At 37.7% G+C, this 21,477-nt stretch overlaps 1 protein-coding gene across 4 annotated transcripts in view; it reads right to left on the bottom strand.

The window, feature by feature from the left end:
- Positions 1 to 21,477, bottom strand: part of CEP152 (centrosomal protein 152) — a 104,175-nt gene that overhangs the window by 22,644 nt on the left and 60,054 nt on the right. For all 4 annotated transcript variants that reach the window (XM_047766419.1, XM_047766421.1, XM_047766420.1 and 1 more), the window contains exons 14-20: positions 21,312 to 21,434; positions 20,568 to 20,677; positions 19,485 to 19,613; positions 19,250 to 19,376; positions 12,446 to 12,727; positions 9,419 to 9,550; positions 5,103 to 5,753 (exon numbers count right to left, since the gene is read on the bottom strand). In XM_047766419.1, coding sequence (XP_047622375.1) covers positions 5,103 to 5,753; positions 9,419 to 9,550; positions 12,446 to 12,727; positions 19,250 to 19,376; positions 19,485 to 19,613; positions 20,568 to 20,677; positions 21,312 to 21,434 — 1,554 coding nt within the window. The remainder of the gene's footprint in view (positions 1 to 5,102; positions 5,754 to 9,418; positions 9,551 to 12,445; positions 12,728 to 19,249; positions 19,377 to 19,484; positions 19,614 to 20,567; positions 20,678 to 21,311; positions 21,435 to 21,477) is intronic.

Here is a 21,477-nt window from a genome sequence, read left to right as displayed (position 1 = left end):
TCAGGAACAAGACAAGCATGTCCACTCTCGCCACTACTCTTCAACATAGTTCTGGAAGTCCTAGCCACAGCAATCAGAGAAGTAAAAGAAATAAAAAGAATCCAAATTGGAAAGGAAGAAGTAAAACTATTGCTATTTGCATATGATATGATACTATACCTACAGAATCCTAAAGACTCTACCATAAAACTGTGAGAGCTTATCCACGAATTTGGCAAAGTTGCAGGATACAAAATCAATACACAGAAATCGATAGCGTTTCTATATACTAATAATGAAAGAGCAGAAAAGGAAATTAGGGAAGAAATCCCGTTTACCATCACATCCAAAAGAATAAAATACCTAGGAGTTAACCTACCTAAAGAGACAAAAGACCTGTTCTCTGAAAACTACAAGCCACTGATGAAACAAATCAAAGATGACACAAATAGATGGAAAGATATACCATGCTCGTGGATTGGAAGAGTTAATATTATCAAAATGACCATACTACCCAAGGCAATCTACAGATTCAATGCAATCCCTATCAAATTACCAAGGACATTTTTCACAGAACTTGAGCAAAATATTTTAAAGTTTGTTTGGAAGCACAAAAGACCCAGAATAGCCAAAGACATCCTGAAAAAGAAAAATGGAGCTGGAGGAATCAGGCTCCCGGTCTTCAGACTATACTACAAAGCAACAGTCGTCAAAACTGCATGGTACTGGCACAAAGACAGACATATACATCAGTGGAACAGCATAGAAAGCCCAGAATTAAACCCATGCACTTACAGCCAACTCATCTATGACAAAGGAAGCAAGACTATACAATGGAGAAAGGACAGCTTGTTCAATAAGTGGTGCTGGGAAAACTGGACAGCCACATGGAAAAGAATGAAATTAGAACACTCTCTAACACCATACACAAAAATAAACTCAAAATGGATTAAAGACCTAGATATAAGACCAGATACTATAAAACTCTTAGACAAAAACATAGGCCAAACACTCTCTGACATAAACAACAGCAACATCTTCTCAGATCCACCTATCAGAGTATTGACAATAAAAAGAAAAATAAACAAATGGGACCTAATCAAACTTCAAAGTTTCTGCACAGCAAAGGAAACCCTAAACAAAACAAAAAGACAACCCACAGAATGGGAGAAAATCTTTGCAAATGAATCGACTGATAAGGGATTAATCTCCAAAATTTATAAACAACTTCTGCAGCTCCATACCAAAAAAACAAACAACCCCATCCAAAAATGGGCAGAAGATCTAAACAGACAGTTCTCCAAAGAAGACATACAGGTGGCCGATAAACACATGAAAAGATGTTCAGCATCACTCATTATTAGAGAAATGCAAATCAAAACCACTATGAGGTAACACCTTACACCAGCCAGAATGGCCATCATCCAAAAGTCTACAAACAATAAGTGCTGGAGAGGGTGTAGAGAAAAAGGAACCCTCATACACTGTTGGTGGGATTGTAAATTGGTGCAACCACTGTGGAAAACAGTATGGAGATTCCTCATAAAACTAAACATAGAACTACCATTTGATCCAGCCACCCCACTCCTGGGCATCTACCCAGAGAAAACCATGACTCGCAAAGACACATGTACTCCAATGTTCATTGCAGCACTATTTACAATAGCCAAGACATGGAAACAACCTAAATGTCCATCGACAGAGGAGTGGATCAAGAAGATGTGGTACATATATATAATGGAATATTACTCAGCCATTAAAAAGAACGAAATACCGGCAGTCTTAGCAACATGGATGGACCTAGAAACTATCATGCTAAGTGAAGTCAGCTATACAATGAGACACCGACATCAAATGCTTTCACTGACATGTGGAATCTGAAAAAAGGACAGACTGAACTTCTTTGCAGAACAGATGCTGACTCACAGACATTGAAAAACTTATGGTCTCCAGAAGAGACAGTTTTGGGGGGTGGGGGGAAGTGCTTGGGCTGTGGGATGGAAATCCTGTGAAATCAGATTGTTATGATCATTACACAACTACAGATGTGATAAATTCACTTGAGTAATTTAAAAAAAATAATAAAAAAATAAAGTAATATATTATCAGATTTTTGGACAACTACCAAATCTCAAATAGAACAAGTGATCTTAAGAAAGCTGCCCTGCTTAATTACTTAAAACACATTATAAATGCTTGATTCTAGAAGCTTTGATTTTGATTATGAAAAATTACTTCACTGTCAGGAAATCTACCCATGCTGCCAGCTCAAAAGAAGCAGAGGAGGTCAATAGGTACAGAGACAATGTAAACTCTAGGCAATCAAGACAGTATAAGGTTGAGGCCAAAAGGAGTAATAAAAACTGAACCCCAAGGTACTCAATGTTTCCAGTTTCTATTCAAAATTAGAGAGAGGCCAAGATGGCAAAAGGCAGAAGCAGCAAAATTTTGGCTTAGTTTTAACTGATACTGGTGATAATAAAAGACAAAACAGGATGTCCCATTGTGGCTCAGGGGTAATAAACCCAACTAGTATCCACGAGGATGCAGGTTCCATCCCTGGCCTCGCTCAGTGGGTTAAGGATCCAGAGTTGCTATGAGTTGTGGTGTAGGTCACAGACATAGCTCAGATCTGTTGTTGCTGTGGCTATTGCACAGGATGGCAGCTATAGCTCTGATTCACCCCCTGGTCTAGGAACTTCCATATGCAGGAGGTTTGGCCCTAGAAAGACAAAAAAAAAAAAAAAAAGAAAGGAAAAACATATACCATTAAGTTTGCTTGAAAATTTCATTCTCATTAATATTTTTCTTTTGCCCATTATGAAGTGTTGTGTTAATATATTTAGTATATTAATTTAAATTATATATTTGATAAGGCATTCATTTTATTGGAAACTGTATTCTTTTGTATCCTCTTCATTTAAAAAATCTTGATCATCTAAGTTATTTTAATGACTTGTTTTATATATATTGGTCATTTTTTCCAGTTTTAATTTTCATAAACAGTTCTAAAAACCACAAATTTAGTCAATCATGATCCTAGCTCTTCACATTTATGGCATCTATACTGCAAATTTATAATTACTGCTTTATACTCATTGCTTTATCTCAAGGTCCTGAGAGTGAATTAGCTCTGAGATAGCAGAAGGTTGTGTGTATTATGGTTCTGTGACAAATGCCAGATTAGGCATTTCAGAGCCACAATTTTCTCAGGGATGGAATCTGACCCCACTCAATAAAAACTGCAAAAGTCAAAGTTCTTAGCCAAATTGTGTGATTCTGTCTCCACATAGGTGTGAGACACATAAAAGTCACCCAGAGAATCTTACACTGCTTGCACAATTCTAAGCCCTATGAAAAGACCACAGGGTTGATTATATATTAATAGTAGGAGAAAGGTGGTGTATTTTCTTGACTTTTATAGCAGAGAAAGATTTCCTTTTGTTTCAGGAAAGTAAACTTGCAATCATATAACATGATTTCCTCACCACTTCTTATCCTCAAAGTCTATTATTAATAATTCTTCTTAATTATCTACTTTTTAAAAATAGTCTCAAAGTATTTCAGCAGTATTCACGGGAAGTAATCTGGCCCAATTATTTTTTACATGAAAAGTAACTATTAAGCATTAACAGCTTTCTGAAATCAAGACTAAAAATGTCAACTGGGTTGAACTGGCACGGGGTAAACTGATCTTTCAGGTTCCTTTGGCTCTAAAATTCTGCACTGTTTCAAACAGAAGATGCAGAAACACCAAGGTGTGTCATCTGTATTCTACCAAAATGCAAGGAATTAGACCACGGACTTGAATTTTATTTTTCAGATGAGCAACTATAATTTATGACTACCCAAGGGATAAGATAGCAATCCCTAAGTACAGGACTAGAATGCAGATTTCCTTCTCCTAGGTTATAACTCTTCCCAGTAGACATTAATACCAAATGCTCAATCTTGGCCTTGTAAATCTTTAATCACTATATTCTAATGAAACTCAACTCTTCTTATGTCTCAACACTTCTATCAGACAATCTTTATGATATTAGCATTTTTTTTTTCCCTGTCTTGAAATGGGCTGGGCACAATGCCTAGAATATGATTCTGGATTTTTTGCATATCTAAATTTCTTTTATCATAGGCAAAAAAAAACTGGTTTTATCAGATCTTCCACACAAACTAAAAGCTGATATCTGAGAGTACTTATACATAAAAGAATACAACTAATTCATTCTATATGTACATATGTAGTACACCAACAAATATGGGCTTCGGGGTTTTTGTGTTTTTTTTTTTTTTGTCTTTTTGCCATTTCTTGGGCCGCTCCCGAGGCATATGGAGGTTCCCAGGCCAGGGGTCTAATCGGAGCTGTAGCCACCAGCGTAGCCAGAACCACAGCAACGCGGGATCTGAGCCGCGTCTGCAACCTACACCATAGCTCACGGCAACGCCGGATCGTTAACCCACTGAGCAAGGGCAGGGATCGAACCCGCAACCTCATGGTTCCTAGTCGGATTCGTTAACCACTGTGCCACAACGGGAACTCCGGCTTCGGGGTTTTGTGTGAGTGAGCCATCACTCTATTTGCTTGTTTCTACATCAGTATTCTTTGTACTTGGCATTTTTTGCCTACGTGAGATATAAATTCCTTGAGGGCAAGAAACAGGCTTCCAAACTCTTTAGAAGCTCTCAAGAAACCCTAGTTTAATACAATGCATATTTCTTCAAGTGGTCATGCCCAAAAAACCAAAACAGGAATGAAAGTTATCCAATTTCTGAAGTCTCAGCCCCTTACAAAGAATAGCATGCATATATATATATATATATATATATATATATATATATATATATATATGTATATATTTTAGGAAAAAGATGTCTAAAAGTTCTGCTCATATTTGTGGCACTATGAAAAAGTAAAGTTTGGAGGAGGGAAAAAAAAAAAAACAACCAACCAACCAACCCTGCAATCTTTTGGATTTGCTACAATAGTTTTTTAAACCACTGGTAAAAACACGTGTCTCACATTTATGAAACTGGAAAATGGAGAGAGGAAAAAATATGAAATGTAACTTCTCCAATCATCCTTGATGTTTAATCATAGCTCTTTTCACTTATCAGGAACATACCTTTCCCCAGTCGGAGTCAACACTTTCTTTAAGTAGGGAAAGTATATCTTGGAATGCTTTCTGGATACAGTCCTTCACTTTTTCAAAATATTGCACAGACACCCATTTTGAAGAACAAGTTGAAAGGAGCTCCAAAAGGGGCTTGTTTTCTGAACCACTGGCTTGCTCCTTCCGGGTATCCCTTAAGAGAAATTCAAGCACAGTTAGGATGTCTTCCTCATACTGCTGGATTTCTAGTTGGATCCGCTTGGCTTCCTGCATGGTCCATTCTCTGCGACTCTGGTCTAGACACATTTGCAATTCTGTCTCCTTCTGAAGAAGTAGTTCAGTTTTTTGTTTCATAAAGTCTTCCTTGGCCGCTGCAAGCACTTCATTAATTTTATTTCGATGATCATCTAAAAATTGCCGGTAATCTTGCTCATTTTGTTCCTGAAGTCTGTGGATTTCTTCTTGCTTCTCTTTGTTCCATTCACTCCGGGCCTTTGCCAGCTCAGCCCTGACAACCACGGGGACTTCCTCATTCTTCAGCTCAAGCTCTCTCTGAAGGGAATGAATCTTCTCTTCCAGTTCCTTTCCAGGTATGGCATTTTTCTTCATAATTGCAATTTCGCTTTTCCATGTCTCTTTAGCTTCAGAAACAGCAAACGATATCTAGAGGACATAACAATGTACACTAAAAACTTGTCATGATTCTCCTCAGCAATTAAAAAAAAAAATTTAAAGTAACCATTTGGGTTAATTCCTGCACTTACTAGGAAAAGATTTAAAGTCAAAATTAAAGGGGAAGAGTAAATTTAGATAAGACCTTGGTTGGCCCTAAAATACACTTATGCTGAACTTAAGGATCATTTCCCTTATTTTAAATCACCTAATACTTTGTCTCCATATGTTTCTATATGGATAACTAGAAATTTTTAACTGATCAAAAATACATAATTATCTCTAACTTTAGGGAAAAATTCATAATTTTTTTAATACAGATGCTGTCTCAAATTTAAGCCAACAAATGAATTATCTTTTATATGAAGCAAGAGCAGTCTCAATAGGAAATCTTACTATTATTGAGGAATATAACATACCTGTACAATAATTTGCTGACAATGTATTTTAATGCATTTTACAGTTCATTAGACAGTATCAAACTGAAAAATTCATTTTTTCATTAATTCAATTTTTTTTATAACAGAAAAACAAGACGTAGATCATAGAAACTAACAGTACATAACCAAAAAGTTAAGAGGAAATCGAAAAGCCAGAGCCCTGGCTCCAACTCTGCCTTTGATTATAGAGGCAGCCCAGCACAGTAGTTAACTCAACAGGCTCTGGAGACAAACTGCTGGAATTAACTTACTGGCTATGGGCCATAGGCCCATTCCGCAACTTCTTTGAGTCTCAGTTTCTTCATCTATAAAATGGGGATAATTACAAGGCCCACTTGACAGAGTCTTTTTAGGATTAAATGACTAAAGGAAATAATTCATTTAAATCACTTTCCAGAGCCTGGCAGACAATAAGACCAAAAAAAAAATGTTACATAGTTTGTTACTTTTGGCTGTATGGACTTAGAAAAGTCACTTAATCTCTTTTGCACTTAGTGTCTTCTTTAATAATGAGCAGACACGATGATGACCATGAGTCCCTTTTCCTTCTAATATTCCCTAATGGGATTGAAAGAAGTCACAAGGATACAAATGGAAAAGAAGAGCAGGGCCTCTCCAAAAGTTTGGGCTAGACAGTGGTGCCTGCTATGAATCAATAGCATATATATGCTTTGACTGTTGAAATGAGAGGTCTGCTTTCTTAATTCTCAGCTATTATGTAATTATAGCTAACATCTTCAACTATATGGGTTCTTAGATACATGTTGTATACCTTTATTCAATAAAACGTGTTCCTGAATAGTTGGAGATAAATCAAAAATTTTGCATCGTATATCAGGTCAAAGGAACCCACTGTCTAAGATGAGCTTTACAGAGGAATTCACAGCAAAATTCTTTTGCTACTGGCAGAATAACTCAATAGCGATGTGAAACATGTTTGAAACAAGTTTCCTTTCCCTAAAAGGAAAACAGGTCCTGTCACAGTAGGTGCCTGGAAATCATTACCAGGTAACTTGGGTAGAGGTGGCAGATCCCAGGGACTCTGGATGATCCACTCAACTTCACCCAAAGTGTGCAACCTCTCACATAGAGTTTTACTCGGAGAATTGGCTGCATTAACCAATTCAGTGTTTCCTGATATTACTGAAAATTAGCATCAGCAGAGGCGCTTTTAAAAATCCTGATGCCCAGGCCACACACTATACCCACTGAAACATACAGCCTGGAGGTGGGAACCAGAAACAGTATTTTTTAAAAGATCCTCAAGTTTTTCAAATGTGGAGCAAAGTACAGGAACCATTGAACCAACTTGGCTACTTTTGGATTCTGGGAACTGGCTTTAAATTTTCATAGATCTTGCTGGACCAGTCCAATCTTACAAGAACTTTGCAGCCAGTGCTATGAAACTGGCTCTTGCTAACCTCATTTGACTTGGAAGAAGGATTTGCAACATATGAACACTATGTTTTATGGCTGAATAATTATCTAGAATAGTGCTACTCACACCCAAGTGTGGTCCAAAGACTAGCAGCATCACTTCACCTAGGAGTTGGTTAGAAGTGCTTATACTCAGGATTCCCTCCTTAAATTTGCTATCTGGACTTCTCATGAAGACTATCTGTTCATGTCTTTGGGGTACTTATTCATAGAATGTTTCTCTTGCAAATTTGTATTGTTTTTCTTATCATATTTGATATTAATATTTCTATTTGATTCATTTACTTTCCTTATTTTATTATTCCCTCACTTTTTTATTACATTAACAAAAATGTTTTAAATATTTATGCATGTTTTATCCTATTACTTTACTTAATCTGTCTCCGCTACTGGGCCTTTTGCCTCACAACTGAGTTATTATGACACATCTGAAATATTCAATTTCTTCTAATTTTTCTATACTTTCATTTAAAAAATGTTTAATTTCTGAATCAACCTAGAGACTGTTGTGATGCAAGGGGTGGGAAAATGATTTTTCCAAAGTGCTCTCTGGCTATCACAAGATTGCTTATTATGAAAGGATTCCTCATTCCTTTGTTTTGAAACAATTTATTAAGCTTTTATTCATACTTGGGCCTATCTCTGAAGTCTGTCTAGTACTGAATGAAAAGGAATTCTATTTTTGTGACTCAACACTGGCTGAAATGTTGCTTTCCAACATCTTCTATTAAGTGTTAGGGCTGGACTACTATTTCTTTTCCAGAATATTTAAAAATTTTTGTAGTCTTTTCAATTTTCCAAATAAATTTTAGAATTATTGTGTCAAATTTCAAAACTATGTTCAGCTTATTGGCATTGTGATTAGAACTGCTCTACACTAATAAATGAAGTTGGGAGAATACAAATGGTTATAATATATGATGTTTCTAGTCAAGGAATATGATATCCCCAGAAAGGAGAGCTGGTTATTTAAAAAGGAGAATAGGGGAGTTCTCGTCGTGGCTCAGTTAACAAATAAGACTAGGAACCATGAGGTTGCGGGTTCGATCCCTGGCCTCGCTCAGTGGGTTAAGGATCTGGCATTGCGGTGAGCTGTGGTATAGGTGGCAGACGCAGCTTGGATCCTGCGTTTCTGTGGCTGTGGCATAGGCCGGCAGCTACAGCTCCGATTAGACCCCTGGCCTGGGAACCTCCAGATAGATGCCTTGGGTGTGGCCCTATAAAGATGAAAAAATTAAAAAATAAAAAATAAATATAAAGGAGAACATATTATAAGACTAGATGGTGTTCCCACTATGGTGCAATGGGATCAGCAGCATCTCTGGAGGACTGGGACACAGGTTCGATCCCCAATTCAGCACAGTGGGTTAGGGATCTGGCACTGACACAGCTGTAGCGTGGGTCACAACTGTGGCTCATATCTGATCCCTGACCCAGGAATTCCATATGCCATGGGGTGGTCAAAAAAAAAAAAAAAAAAGACTGCTGACACAGCACAGAAAATAATAGTCATGCTTATGAAAGGACACTATATAGCTAATTGCTCTCAATTTCACCTTAAGACAGGGCAAGGTAGAAAGGGATTTTATTCCGTGGGTAAGGTTATCTTCCACATTATGAGAACTGCATGAACCTGAAATACACATCTCCCCTTCAACAGCTTGATGAGTTGGGCCCTGAGTTGATGCCGAACATCCATTACAGACTTAATCCTTCCACAATGCAGTGAGCAGGTGGGAGCACCTGGGACTGAAATGAGGCCCTCCTGAAGTTTCTTACCCGTTTGGCCACAGACTGCTCTTGTAGCTCCTCCCACTTCTTCTGTTCTGCTCTTACAAGTGATTTATACTCTGCAAGCTCAGGCAGTTCTTCCAGCCACCGATGACGAGCATTTCGAACAGCTGTTTCTACCTGGAGGAAAGCGATTGCAAGAGAAAAGAAGTAAAGAGAGGTATAAAATTTCAAAAAGATCCCACATGCAGATACAATTTCATGTGTATTTTACACTATATTGCATTACAGTAATTAAACTGACTTCAAGCACCCCATTTACCCCAAACAGTAGATTCTAATCCTTCAGGAAGTAGAAATCTATACGTTTGATTGCCACTACTATAATTAGAAATTACAAATTTATCTTGGGGGGAAAAAGGAGAATACATGCAGGAAGGCAGTGTGGTGTCAGTATACCTCCTCAGTGTCCTGTCCTACATGTAAACACATGCTCACATACACCAATATAGTTTAGAGCCTTACTCCTAGCAATTTTTTTGCTGTTAAGGATGAATGTGTGACTATAAAATGAAGGTGTTCCTTCAATTCAGGCAAAAATATAAGACTTGATGAGTTATGAGGGTGATCTGGTTGTAAATCTATTACAGGTTACCACAGACCATTTATTAAATAATCTTTCCTTCTCTCCTTGCTTGAAATACAAAGATATACACATGTATATATCCCTAAGAATGTCTTAGCGATATAAGGGGCTGACTTTTCCACAAAAATGCTAAATACATTTACAGGTAAATTCGAGGGAGTTAAGAATACGGGGAGGAGGAGTTCCCCTCATGGCTCAGCAGAAACAAATCTGACTAGCATCCATGAGGACACAGGTTTAATCCCTTGCCTCGTTCAGTGGGTTAAGGATCTGGCATTGCTGTGCACTGTGGTTTAAATCACAGACACAGCTTGGATCTGGGGTTGCTATGGCTATGGTGTAGGCCAGCAGCTACAGCTCGGATTCAGCCTCTCGCCTGGGAACCTCCATACACTGCAGATGCGGTCCTTAAAGAAAGAAAAAAAAAAAAATGGGGAGGCGTTCCTACTGTAGCTCAGCAAGTTAAGAACCCAACTATTATCCTTGAGGATGAAGGTTCAATCCCTGGCCTTGCTCAGTGGATTAAGGATCCAGTGCTGCTGTACAATGCAGCATAGGTCAGAGATGCACTGTTGCTGTGGCTGTGGTTTAGGCCTGCAGCTGCAGCTTTAATTACACCCAAGACCTGGAACTTCCATGAGCCACAGGTGTGGCCTCAAAAAGAAAAAATGGGGAAAAGTTAAACTTCTATAGAAATTTAGATTCTTTAGAAGTTAGTACAAACATTTCCTTTCTATTATATAATGCTATTTTTCTTCACAAGATTTGTAATTGTATAAATACCAAAGCAGCATCCTTAAACATGTATCTTTGCCTACAGAAGATTTTCTCAACTGTGTCCAAACCTTAAACAGTAGAGAAAATTATTTTTTTAACTGATTGAAGATGTTCTTGACATAACTGCATATATTTACCTATGCTTCCAGACTTTAAGGACTCCTTGTAAAATCATGTAGAATAACTTTAATGAATAGGTGTAATTTCAAGTATTTATCAAAAGCATAGTTTATTTTTTAAAACTTTACTTCAGGTATTAAGACTTCATAATAATAACAGATCTAAAATAACAAATAATATTATATTAAGGTCCAGGGACCTCTGAGGGCTAGAAATCCTGTAAGGTAGGCTGTGAGTTCAAAACTACTTTCAAAATAATATTCAGACCTTATTTGTCTTTTTTACTTCCATTCTTTGATGTGTAAATAGTACAGTTCTCCAGAGACTACAGGCTATGTGGGGTGTCACTGCTGACAATCAATGGCAAGTATGCTTGGGGGAGTCTTGCTTTTTTAAAATTTCTTAGATTTTTTTTTCCAATATATTAAGTAGGTATATAACCAACACACACAAAAAAAGCTCTTTCGAGTCCTTAAATTTTTTTTTTCTTTTTTGGCCACCCCACAGAATATGGAGCTCCCAGGTCAGGGATCAGATCGGAGCTACATCTGTAGCAATGTCACATCCCTAACACACTGACTCGGGCCAGGGATTGAACCTGTGTCCCAGCACTCCCAAAACACCACTGATACTGTTGTGCCACAGTGGGAACTTTGAGTCTTTAATTTTTAAAAGTGTAAAGGCATGCTAAGAATGAAAAATTTGAGAATCACTGTAATAGGAAATATTGATAAAACAAAAAATAACTCAATCTTTATTCTGTTAACACAGAGCTATACCTTTCTCTATATGACATTTCTTGAAACCAAGTAACATGCCCCAGTTAAAAGTGAGCTAGCTTTTTGAGTGCTTCCTAGGGGAGGTGATGTTACTGCTTTTTGGCAGCAGATGGGACTTTTTAGACAAACTCCCACTTAAGAGACATGCTTGCAGATTCAACTCTCAGGTCTCAATACAAATATTGTTCAATATCCTATTCATTTTAAGCTTACTTATCTAGAACCACCTTAGTAAGATATTTTCTATAAAGTTAAATATGAGAGATTCATAATTAAATTGCTCTTCACTCAGATATAAAGCCATCATCTGGAGTTCCCGTTGTGGTTCAGCGGTTAACCCGACTAGGATCCATGAGATTGCAGGTTCAATCCCTGGCTTTGCTCAGTGGGTTAAGGATCCAGTGTTGCTTGGAGCTGTGGTATAGGTTGCAGACATGGCTCGGATAGTGCATTGCTATGGCTGTGGTGTAGGCCTGCAGAGCTCAGATTGGACCCCATATGCCACAGGTACAGCCCTATTATTAAAAAAAAAAAAAAGACATTAAAAAAAGAATATTTAGAAAAATTGAGAGGTGACCGCTTTGTGACAGAAGTACAATGAAAATTTTAGGAACGGCCTAAGACTATTATCCTACCCTAGGATGCACATGTTTAAGTATAAAGTTATCAGCAACTTTAGTGGTAGCACTTTACAGGCTTTCAGTAACAGACAGGCAGTTCCAACAATTCTACAGTAGGGAAACTGCTTCTTACCTGTTTGGCAATCTTTTCACAATATTTGAGTTCCAGTTCAACCTCCAGTTTCTCCAAGGCCCCCTTGACAGCCATGTCCTTCTCTTGCTCTGAATTCTGCTGGATCTTTCGCTTCTGCTCCTCTATCAGAACTGCCACCTCTTTCTTGGAAATAACATCAGTGGTGGTTTCTTGGTCAGTTTGGCTGCAATAATCTGAGGTCTTCTTTTTCATTGCCTTTATAGTTTGATCCAGCTTAGACTGCCACTCCTTTTCAAACTGTTGAGTAAGTTCTTGTTTGATCTGTTTTCAGGAGAAAAATCGTATGAAAAGAAAAAGATTCAAATAAGCAAAAACTGGAATTAAGAGCTAGCCAAAAAAGCAACCGCAGCCGTCTGAAAAGCATCTAGACATTGTTGCCCTAATTCATGCGGTTTAGAAATTTAGTCAATGAGAATATATTTCCAAGTAAATCCTGAAAGTTACTCTTTGAACTTACATGACATGAGTCACAAGGAAGATTAAGTATACTGTGTAAGGTAAGCCTATCTTGCTTTCAAGATGCAACCTTCTAGAAGCTTTGACATTGCCACCACAAAGATGACATAAATTTTTTTTAAAGTGAAGAAAACATTTGCTATTAATATGTTTTTCCATCAATACCAGGGTTTCCACAAAGCAGGTAATGGACAAGTATAATTAATGAACCTAAAATTGAACAATCTGAAAAATAGTTTTACTTACTTGAACACATTAGAATCCTGTTTGTTATGTTATTCAATTGTACTGAGTCAACAATGCATTCAAGAGGACAGCGTTAATTGAAAGAATGCCTTTCTACTTTCAACAGTTTAGGGAGATAGACCCAAGCATAACTAGTACTGGGCAGAACTGTGAAATGGCAAAATGTGCTCTTCAATTTCCTTTTCCACCTGCTGGGTGTCCAGAGTTGTCAGTCAGCTTCCCTGGCTACCACAGACCCTAACTGCATTTCTTCTCTCAAAAGGGCCAGCTTGTGTGGCACTTCATGCTTCCCTGATCATTCTCACAAAAATATTAGCTGTCTCTCTCATCCCCCTGGCAACTAACCCATTAGCAAACCCAACTAAAAACAACTTGCAACAATGTAACTTTAGGGAATTTGTTTTGTGCCATCCATTTTTTTTAACAAATATATGGATAGAAATAGTCCAATATATATATATTTATATTTAAAAAAAAGACTAGTGGAGTTCCCGTCGTGGCGCAGTGGTTAACGAATCCGACTAGGAACCATGAGGTTGCGGGTTTGGTCCCTGCCCTTGCTCAGTGGGTTAACGATCCGGCGTTGCCGTGAGCTGTGGTGTAGGTTGCAGACGCGCCTCGGATCCCGCGTTGCTGCGGCTCTGGCGTAGGCCGGTGGCTACAGCTCCGATTTGACCCCTAGCCTGGGAATCTCCATATGCCGCGGAAGCGGCCCAAAGAAATAGCAAAAAAGACAAAATAAATAAATATCCTGTGAACAGTAAAGCGGCCCAAAGAAATAGCAAAAAAATAAATAAATAAATAAATAAATAAATAAATAAATAAATAAAAGACTAGTGAAAGAATTTCAGGTGCCAGCTCTAGACTGGTGAAATGCAATTCGGGGGAGGGGACAGGAGATGAGGAGTTGGTCAAAACACAGGATGATAGTCTACTGTATCACCTGGACATACCCCCAAACTCCAATTAATAGCAATCTTGTGGATAGAAGCATCTAGTTTAAATAAGTTTGAGGATATATTTCACAACCAAGTTTTTAAGACCATAATTTGGTTCTTTATTTTCTTGGAAATTATAAGCATTTCCTAATCTCATTTGCTACTTAGGTGATAGAAGTAAAGTTTTGTACTTCTAAGCCCACTCGGTCATTACTTCTTTCTTCTAGTCCACACTGTGGGTTAATTATCTGTTAATTTTATTTGGTCTAGAGTTATCAGAATAATTTCACAATATGAAATTTGATCATGGTTTCATTTTTGAGGAATCAAAAAAGTACCCCTCAAAACCCATTATACCCAGAATCAGGCAGAAGAGTCAAGAGGCGAGGAGTTTTAAAAGTGAGCTTCCAATAGCCAGATTCCGAGAAGTAAAATGAGTGATTATGAATGTACTTGGCAATTAAAATTAATATCCGTTTAGGAAGATCTGTCTCTCTACAGTTAATACTACATCCTTTCAACATGGTGACTAGAAACAAATTTTAACCCACACCTCTTTCTGTTCCTTATCCCAGTGTGCTCTGGCTAACATCACTTCATTTTCAACCTGCTGTTTAATATCACTTTCTTGTTCTTTCAGCCACTTGCCCTTCTCCTTCACAAGGGTATCTTGGTACTTTTCTTTTAGTTCCACCTGCAGGTTCCTTACATACTCTTCTCTTTCCTCCAACAGCTATGTCTTTAAACAAAATTCAAATGTCTCATATGACACTAATATTCTACAAGTCAAATTTATAAAATAATAGTTGTATGTATGTAACAGACAACAGCAACAGAGACAAGTGGTCTTCCTATATGCTAACTTGATCAGCTGAATAAACTGTTGTGTAAAAACCTGCTTACATCTCAAATATCTTGATAAAAAATTTGCAGAAGGCTATATTAAAAGAAAAGGTATATCACACAATAAATAATTCCTAGAAGACCAAATACTCTTTTTTAAAAGTGAAACTGATATTTATAATTACACCCCACCCATCAGGTATTACAGCCCAGAAAAATTTACATTTCTGAAAGACCAGTATTCTGAGATAAGCCAAAAATTATTGCTGTATTCTAAAAGCTATCCATCCTTTGATAAATCTAGATTGGTATTTTTTTTTTCATTATCAGAGACAAAATTTTTAAAGTCAAAACTAGCTAAACCATTACCAAATAAGAACTGTTAAGGGTCAGTTAAAAATTTAACAATTTAAACTATTCATATGATATTCTGTACTTATTCTAGGAACCCAGTTGATCTGAAAATGTGAATAAAACTCTACTCAGAAATTAAAATTATCTATGAGAATTTGTTTGAAAATTTTTTGAAACAGTTTTCTGGAGGTCCCAACAAGATGCCATGGGAAGAAACACACTAAAACCCACATACTACAATACCAAGGAAGTGTACCTCACACGCATAGTGTCGAAAGCAACAAAGCTTTTAAAAGCTCTGTGTCTCTTTAGCATTATTTCTGATTCCTGACTATCTGGTTGTCCAGATTTTTTTTCTGGTTCATATTGGACCTGGATTTTTTTCTGACCTAATTGACACCTGAGTCCTCTCCACCATGGCACATGTCAAGAAGATGATATCCATGTTTGTTCAGTGCTGTAGGATTTGGGGATAATCTCTGGTGACTGAGGGACTCCTTTCTTCAGTCAGGTCATGGGGACTTATACTAAGACTACAGGACAATCTCATACCCATGGTTGAGAAATTTGTCTTTTGTCACATCATACATCATATATCACTGTTACTATTTTTGTTTGACTGTAGAAGGAATCCCCAAATTGTATATCTATTCTTCAGGAGTTGTTTCCAAATACATCAGCATTTATCTTTTGACCCAGAGAAGAAAATTGCTACTAATTTCCTGTGTATATGTTTGTGAGTATATCAGTTAGTTTTAGTACACAATAAACCAGACAATACAGAGATTTAGAATATCTATTATTCCTCATGATTCTGTGGGTCAGCTGGGCAGTGGTTTTGGTTTAAGCCAACTCAGCTGATCTCTGCAGACAACTGGGGTCATGGTGGCCTAAGACAGCTTCACTCACATAGCTGTGTCTGCCAGGATGGTGGTAATGACTTGGTCACCTGTGTCACCACCTAGCAGATTATCCTGAATCCTTCACATGATGTTTGGTCAAAGCTTTACTAAGAGTATCAAGCTTGCCAAGACTAATGCATAAAGTATCTTTTTACATAACACCCCATTAGCCAAAGTAAGTCATTTGGCCAAGGTCAGATAAAAAACAGACTACCTGTAACAGACAATAGTGACAAAGTCACACTGCAAGGGAACACACATTCTGGAAGAATTATGTGGCCATTTTTGCAACCCACCACAGTGAGGGAAACCTTGCTTTCCTCTCTTTACAGGAGAAGTAATGAATTTATTAGTCACAGGGATCTGCCATTTGAACATACAACAGGAATACCTAGTTGAAAAAGTTTTATCATTCAAGGAAAGGAGATATTTGGATAGTTTTAAAACATTAACACTTGTTTTGCATGTCTCAGGCAGCTAAAAAATTAATTTCTAAGGACTAATTGAACGAGGATTAGAATTATACTACTCAGCTTCAGCGTGTGTAGGGATGGCATCATGAATGGGGATATGGATCATTTTTGCCTTGTCTATACATTTGTAGCCTCTACTGATTACCACCCAGTCTGAAAGTCCTGTGTCTATGACTTCTTTCCCCTTTCTCTGAACAAACCAAGTTAACGTGAGGAAAGTGTCCATGTTAATAAAAGCTGGAGTTCCCATTGTGGTTTAGCAGTAACAAGAACAACCAGTATCCATAAGGATGCAGGTTCAATCCCTAGCCCCACTCAGTGGATTAAGGATCCAGTGTTGCTGTGAGCTGTGGTGTAGGTCGCAGATGAGGCTCAGATCTGCCATTGCTATGGCTGTGGTATAGGCCAGCAGCTGCAGCTCCAATTCGACTCCTAGCCTGGGAACTGCCATATGCTGCAGGCGTGACCCTAAATTAAAGACAAAATAAAATTAAAATTAAATAAAATAAAAGCTTTAAAACTTAGAATTGAGCTCATACTTGACCTGGAACCTAATTTAACAAGTATTTCAGAATAGAGCCCCTATGAAATAGGAAAATACAGTCTCAGACTCTCAGCATTGCCTGGCTTATACATTCTGTACCCAGGCAAAGCTCCTGACCTCAATGTCAACTGCAGGGAAAATGGCTTAAGCTCTGCAGAGAAGAACTGCCCTAATAGATAAACCCAGCTTGCTCGAGTTTAATAAGATTCTCCTATTGTGTGAATGTGAAACATTACCTTGGAAAACACATTGGTATATATTTCTTTGTCTGCTTCTGGAGAATATGAAAAGATTAGATAGTCTTTTAAATTTAAAGTTCTGTTCTGACTGGCTTATGAAGAATATTAAGCTTTATAAAGGGCCTATATAAATCTAAATAAAAAACTAAAGAATCCCTAGAGAAAGAAGGAATTAAACATTTAATGCTTTCAGTACACTGCCCCTTTGAGTGGAGGGTGGGTGTAACTACAAGGGGAGAGCACAAGGTAGTTTTTTAGAGTGATGAAACTGTTCTGTTTCAATCTATACATGGGTTAAAAATTCATAAAACTAGATACTAAATGAAAAAGAGTTAATTTTACTATACGACAACTTGAAAGTTTTAAATTAAAAAATTTACCCTCTGAGCTTTTTTTGGGAAGGACCAAATAGCACTTTTAACTTTCCTTCTTGCCCCAGTGCACAAGCATTCATGAGCCAAAATATCAGTCAGCTGCAGCTATTAGTTGCAACTGACCAGTTATATGAGAGTCAATTTTTACAGCCAAATCTTTTAAAAGTACCAGAAAAAAATATTCCTGAAAAGAATGACCTCTTTGATGGAACTGCTCTTAGGTTCTTGCCAATTTACATACAAGAAAGAAACAAAGAACGAAAAAAAAGAGAGAGGGAGGGAAGGAGGAGAAAGGAAGGGAAGAATCACAGTAGATGTTCTCCCTAGTTTAATTTTTTTTTTTAACATCACTAAGCTAAGCCTTTAATTTCTAGGTAACTTAAGATCCCTTCAAACTTTTATACTGCCAGCACTAACTAAAACAGCTCCCCTTAGTTCTTTTTCCACTAGATGGTATGTATACATGGCATATTTTTCTACCATATTAATCTATTCAAAAATAATCAAAACAGTAAGTGAACTGAATTCCTCACCTGCTCTTTACTATTCTTTTTAAGTCTGTGGGAGCAAAAGCCAGCTTTACTATCACCTATTTGGAAACCTCTGTATAGAACATTTACTCAAGCCTTTAAAAATATTTTCTAATCTTGATGCAGGTTGCTTTCAAACTGTGGTCTGCAGGCTAGTCCAAGTGGAAGGGAGAATCAGATGTGTGTCTGGATGAGGCTCAGGCCAGGACAGGGAAAAAGAGAGTAGGGGAGACTGTCTGCGTGTAATTTTCCTGCTGGACATTCACCAAGGGCAACTTGGAAGTCAGGCAGGAGTAGAGAGGGTATTGCCACCCCATCCCACCCCCCAGCTTCCCTGAAAAATCAGAGCCCCCTGGAAAGGACCCCACTCACACAGACCTTCCTCTTCCCAGCTCCACACCACCACTTTCCCTATGGTGAGACCCAAGTTCAAAGTTCTGCTCTTTTCCCAGAATAAAAGGAAGGTTAGGTACTGAGAAAAACTGGGTCAGGGTAAAACATCTCTGAGGGGATACTATGTGTGATGCTCAAGGGACCGTGAAGAATTGCATGAGCATCAAAGAAATGCAAAATGAGGACCTCTGGGTTTCCGACTCAAGGTGACTTGGGTCCACCCTGCTTATTTTTAGAACCCTCTTATGCCTCTTAGAATAAATAAATAAACATATAAGGAAGAATCACTTTCTCCTATGGGTGCCCCATTTTCTACTACGGATTTAATAATTATTTCAATATTGACTCTCCTTTATGAGCTGAATCAGCATCCATCAGCCAAAAGTCAAGAGGCTTCTTTCTACAGATGCCTTCCCTGTTCCCCAGGAGAATGAGTGCACTGGTTTCCATGAGTAATGACATGAAGTGAACACAGCATGAACTAGCTATACCTTCTCCTGAGCCTCCTTTTCCATGGTCTTCCTGAGAGCCGCTTCTAGATTGTCTTTCTCTCTGCACACTTCCAGGTAGCATTCCTGTACAGCCGCCATCTCCTTATTCACCTTATCTAATTCAGACCTTGGAGACACAAAACCAGCAGCTAAGTATAAGGTTGCAGAACAAAAGATGGAAGGAGAGAATGTTCTCTCTATAGCTGAAAGGGCAGCTAAATGCTTTCCTTCTCACCTAAGTTGCAAGCGAGTCCCCTCATAAACCTCAAAGAGCTGCTGTTTCTCTAGAGCATGCTTGGCTAATAGGCTTTCACGAATTTGGGCTTTCATGGCTTCATGGTGCTGCTGATAAGTCCTCTCACACCTAGAAACAGAGAGACAGCAGAATCTAAGGTGCACCCAGAATTACCAGAAACACAAAGATGATATGGTTTCCCTTCCTTCCTTCCCACTCCTTCCCTGTAATGCAAAGTATAATTAATATTGGATTGATCTTCCCCAACCTAAAGTGGTAATAATTTACAATAGATGATCTTATGAAATTCTTCAAAATCTTCTTGCTTCGAATGTTTGTAGAGAAAAATTAGAAACCTAGACATGAGAAAGCCCAGTCATTCAAACAGAGTATAAGAGTCTATATTAAGGACTTGTGTTTATAAAAAAATTAAAATGAGGAGTTCCTGCTGTGGTGTACTGGATTAAGAATCTGACTGCAGCAGCTCAGGTCACTGCAGAGGCATGGGTTCAAGCCCCAGCCCAGCACAGCAGGTTAAGGGTTCTAGCATTGCCACAGCTGTGCCATAGGTTGCAGCTGCAGCTTGGACTCTGGTCCCTGACCTGGGAACTTCCATATGCCACAGGTTTGGCCATAAAAAATAAATAAATAAATAATAAAATTTTAAAAACTAATTGAAATAATAGAGGATGTGGTTCTATATGAAACACAAATACTAAAGTACCCAACTCACACATAAGTTATATTCCAAAAGTCTGTTTCCAAGTTTATGATTTTGTATTTAGAAGACATATCTCCTCTCATAGATTTCTTCCTTATAAAAAATAGTTAAGCCTTTAAGCTGTACTATTTCAACAAACTACAGTTTGGATGGTTCTATAGAACTGAACTCACTACATAACATTATTTCTACGGGAAATGTGTTCCAAATTCTAGAAGCCAGGGACTCATCTTCTCCAATTTAAGATCTCAACAGGGAGGGTTAACACAATCATTTATCTTGAGTCTTTTTGGGGGGGCTTGGGGGAGAGCGGAGGGGAAGGGAACCAGGAAGACAGGCATAAGGCCTCGTTTAGACCTCACCTATCCACAGCTTCTTGTTTATCTCGATCGAAATCTTGTACCATCTGTCTCATCTGATTACATAAGTCTTGATTTGTATTTCTCAGTTTTTCCTCAGTTTCTTTAAGTTCCTAGATACAAAAGAATAAAGTATTTAGAGGAAATAAACATCATCTTTATGGATTAGTCTAATCTCATTTGCTGATACCCTCTGTGTTTTAGTTCTTTCCCTATAACATTATTTGACATAACATCATTTTCATAATTTTATAAAAGTTTCTTCATGATGTGTAAGAGTCCAGATTCATTTATTGGTGGTTAAGAGCAAACATTTTGTACCGATTTTGAAATATATGAAAACATTCAGCCAGAAGATAAGTTTTAGAATACAATAACCTTCCCAGCCACATAAATAAAAAAGGTTTTACTTTTTGGTCATGGGCTGACCTAAATGAAAACCTTTACCAAAAGAGGTTAGAAGACTTTAAATTCATTCTCCAAAATAAGTAAACGACATCAGGAGGACAGAATATATCTATTAGCCATGCTATTATGTAGACATAAAACTGAAATTATACTCATTTACCTTCTGATGAAAATATTGCCCCATGACCAGTAAGAAAAGGAAATAACTGGAATCCTTAATCACTTGCTAATGTACTTGTTTACTAACTCAATATTGTCTCTGTATTTTTGAAAAGACCATTATATCCTTTGAACAAGTTATGAAAATTCTCATAAAAAATAAGAAGGGTTTTTAATCACCTGATTCTGTTGCTGTAAAACTTGAATTTCATTTTTAAGTCGTAGAAGATCATCTTTGACAATTACATCCAAAGAACCAGGCCATATTTGATTCGCTGGTTTTTCTGAGGCATCAATTTTCATCTAAATGTTAAAGTCAAAAATTTCCAGGTTTTTGAAAAAACTT

The sequence above is a fragment of the Phacochoerus africanus genome, chromosome 2 (assembly GCF_016906955.1).
Source record: "Phacochoerus africanus isolate WHEZ1 chromosome 2, ROS_Pafr_v1, whole genome shotgun sequence".
Lineage (NCBI taxonomy): Eukaryota > Metazoa > Chordata > Mammalia > Artiodactyla > Suidae > Phacochoerus > Phacochoerus africanus.
Note: the sequence above shows the minus strand (reverse complement) of the source record. Positions and strands in the feature narration are given on the sequence as shown.